This window comes from Penaeus chinensis, chromosome 2 (genome assembly GCF_019202785.1).
Source record: "Penaeus chinensis breed Huanghai No. 1 chromosome 2, ASM1920278v2, whole genome shotgun sequence".
NCBI lineage: Eukaryota > Metazoa > Arthropoda > Malacostraca > Decapoda > Penaeidae > Penaeus > Penaeus chinensis.
The window spans coordinates 43,953,166-43,955,085 of NC_061820.1; the positions used below are offsets into that span (position 1 = coordinate 43,953,166).

The 1,920-nt window shown below is 38.9% G+C and overlaps 1 protein-coding gene across 1 annotated transcript in view; it reads left to right on the forward strand.

The window, feature by feature from the left end:
• Positions 1–809: 809 nt before the first annotated feature.
• LOC125035060 overlaps positions 810–1,920 on the forward strand; it is a 20,109-nt gene continuing 18,998 nt past the window's right edge. The window contains exons 1-2 of the mRNA XM_047627164.1: positions 810–898; positions 1,160–1,172. Coding sequence (XP_047483120.1) covers positions 810–898; positions 1,160–1,172 — 102 coding nt within the window. The remainder of the gene's footprint in view (positions 899–1,159; positions 1,173–1,920) is intronic.

Sequence of the window (1,920 nt, forward strand, 5' to 3'; positions counted from 1 at the left end):
GGGCCAGACCTATGACAAGATGGCGCGACGAAATAACGAAATTTGGGGGCCAAGACTGGATGCAAAAAACACAAGACAGACTAAGATGGAAAAGATTGGGAGAGGCCTACGTCCTGCAGTGGATTGACCCAGGCTGATGATGATGATCATGGTATATATATAAAGGCAGGTGTCGGAGGGGAAGTCACCGCCGCGGCACAAGTGTTAGTGCACCGAACCGCGGTTGATTAGGAAGGGCATCCAATCAGGCAAGGGTGACACTGCCATATAACCTCTCAATAGTGAACTGAGAGAGGCCTATGTCCTGCAGTGGAATGAATGGCTGTTAATAAAATATACATATAAAGATAGATAGATAGATAGAGAGAGAGAGAGAGAGAGATAGATTATATACATATATGTGAATCTCTATCTATCTATCTAAATATATATATACCTATATATATATATGTGTGTGTGTGTATGTTTGTGTGTGTCTGTGTGTTTGTGTATATATGTGTGTGTGTGTGTGTGTGTGTGTGTGCGTGTGTATATGTGTATGTGTGTGTGTGTGTGTGTGTATGTGTATGTGTGCGTCTGTGTGTGTATGTGTGTGTGTGTGTGTGTGTGTGTGTGCATTACAGCTAATTGATCATACCCCCCTCCCCCCTCCCACCAAGCCACTGGACCCTAATCCCCCCTAATTACGTTTTGTAAAAGCCTCTTGCTCCTTAATTAATGTCTGTCATTGGAAGGAGGGAGGATTTGGCCCAAGGAAGACCGCCAAGAGTAGGGTTTCTCAGCGACGAGGAAAGAGAAACGGCCGGTAGATGAAGGCAGAATTGACTCCTGCGAAAGTAAGGAACTTCGATCCCGTGCTAAGAGATGTGTGGTTTAGGAAGACGGAAGATCCGCTATGGTATAAGAGGGCAGGTGGTTGATCCGGCAGCGTATGGAAGAAGGATGGCAGAATTTTTTTTTTAAGCCAACAGGGTATTTATAGAAGCTATCAGGTTATGAGAAGAAGACGGTCTATCCGATAGTATATGTAGAGAAAATCACTAATCTGACTTGGTCTGAATGAAAGGTCAGACAACGTATGAAAGCTGGGGGTTCATCAGGAAGAGTTTGACAAGAAAAGCACTTGTGAGACATCATATAATGCATAAGCCCTTAACAGGTTCTTCTCTTGTGTAAACCGTATTCCTCTTGGCGAGTTCTCAACATTATTCTTGAGATTTTAAGGTTTCCAATGTTTTATCCTTTTTCCTCCAACTTTAGTGTTTGCTTTTATTCCTCCTTCGACTATAACCCTTTTTCTGAGAATGTGAAGGCGTTAGATTCCAAACGTTTCAGTTTATAAAGGTCTCCCGGAAGGAATTAAGTCCATTCACAATAGGTATCCGGCTACCTGTCCGTTTGAGAAGCTAAACTGTGGCTCTCATTTTCGAAACAGACTGATCATTAGAATGTTTCATATTGTATTTTGTGCGTGTGTATATATATATATATATATATATATATATATATATATATATATATATAATATATATATAAATGTGTATATAAACACACACACACACACACACACACACACACACACACACACACACACACACACACACACACACACATATATATATATATATATATATATATATATATATATATATATATATATATATATCACATCTACTGTACATGCACATTAACTTCAAATGCTTAAAACACATCTTTGTCATAAAAATAATACAGTTTTTGGTACAGAAAAAAAACTTTGAGTGTTACAGAAATTATCTTTCTCGTGTAAGATTGTTTTACAACATTAAGTGTTTCTAATTAGTTCTCTCTTTAAAAGGGAAGAGGCCACTATTATTCAAAATAATTTACTGGTGCTGTCGCCCCACCTTCGCAGCTCTTGTTCTCTTTTTCATTTTACTT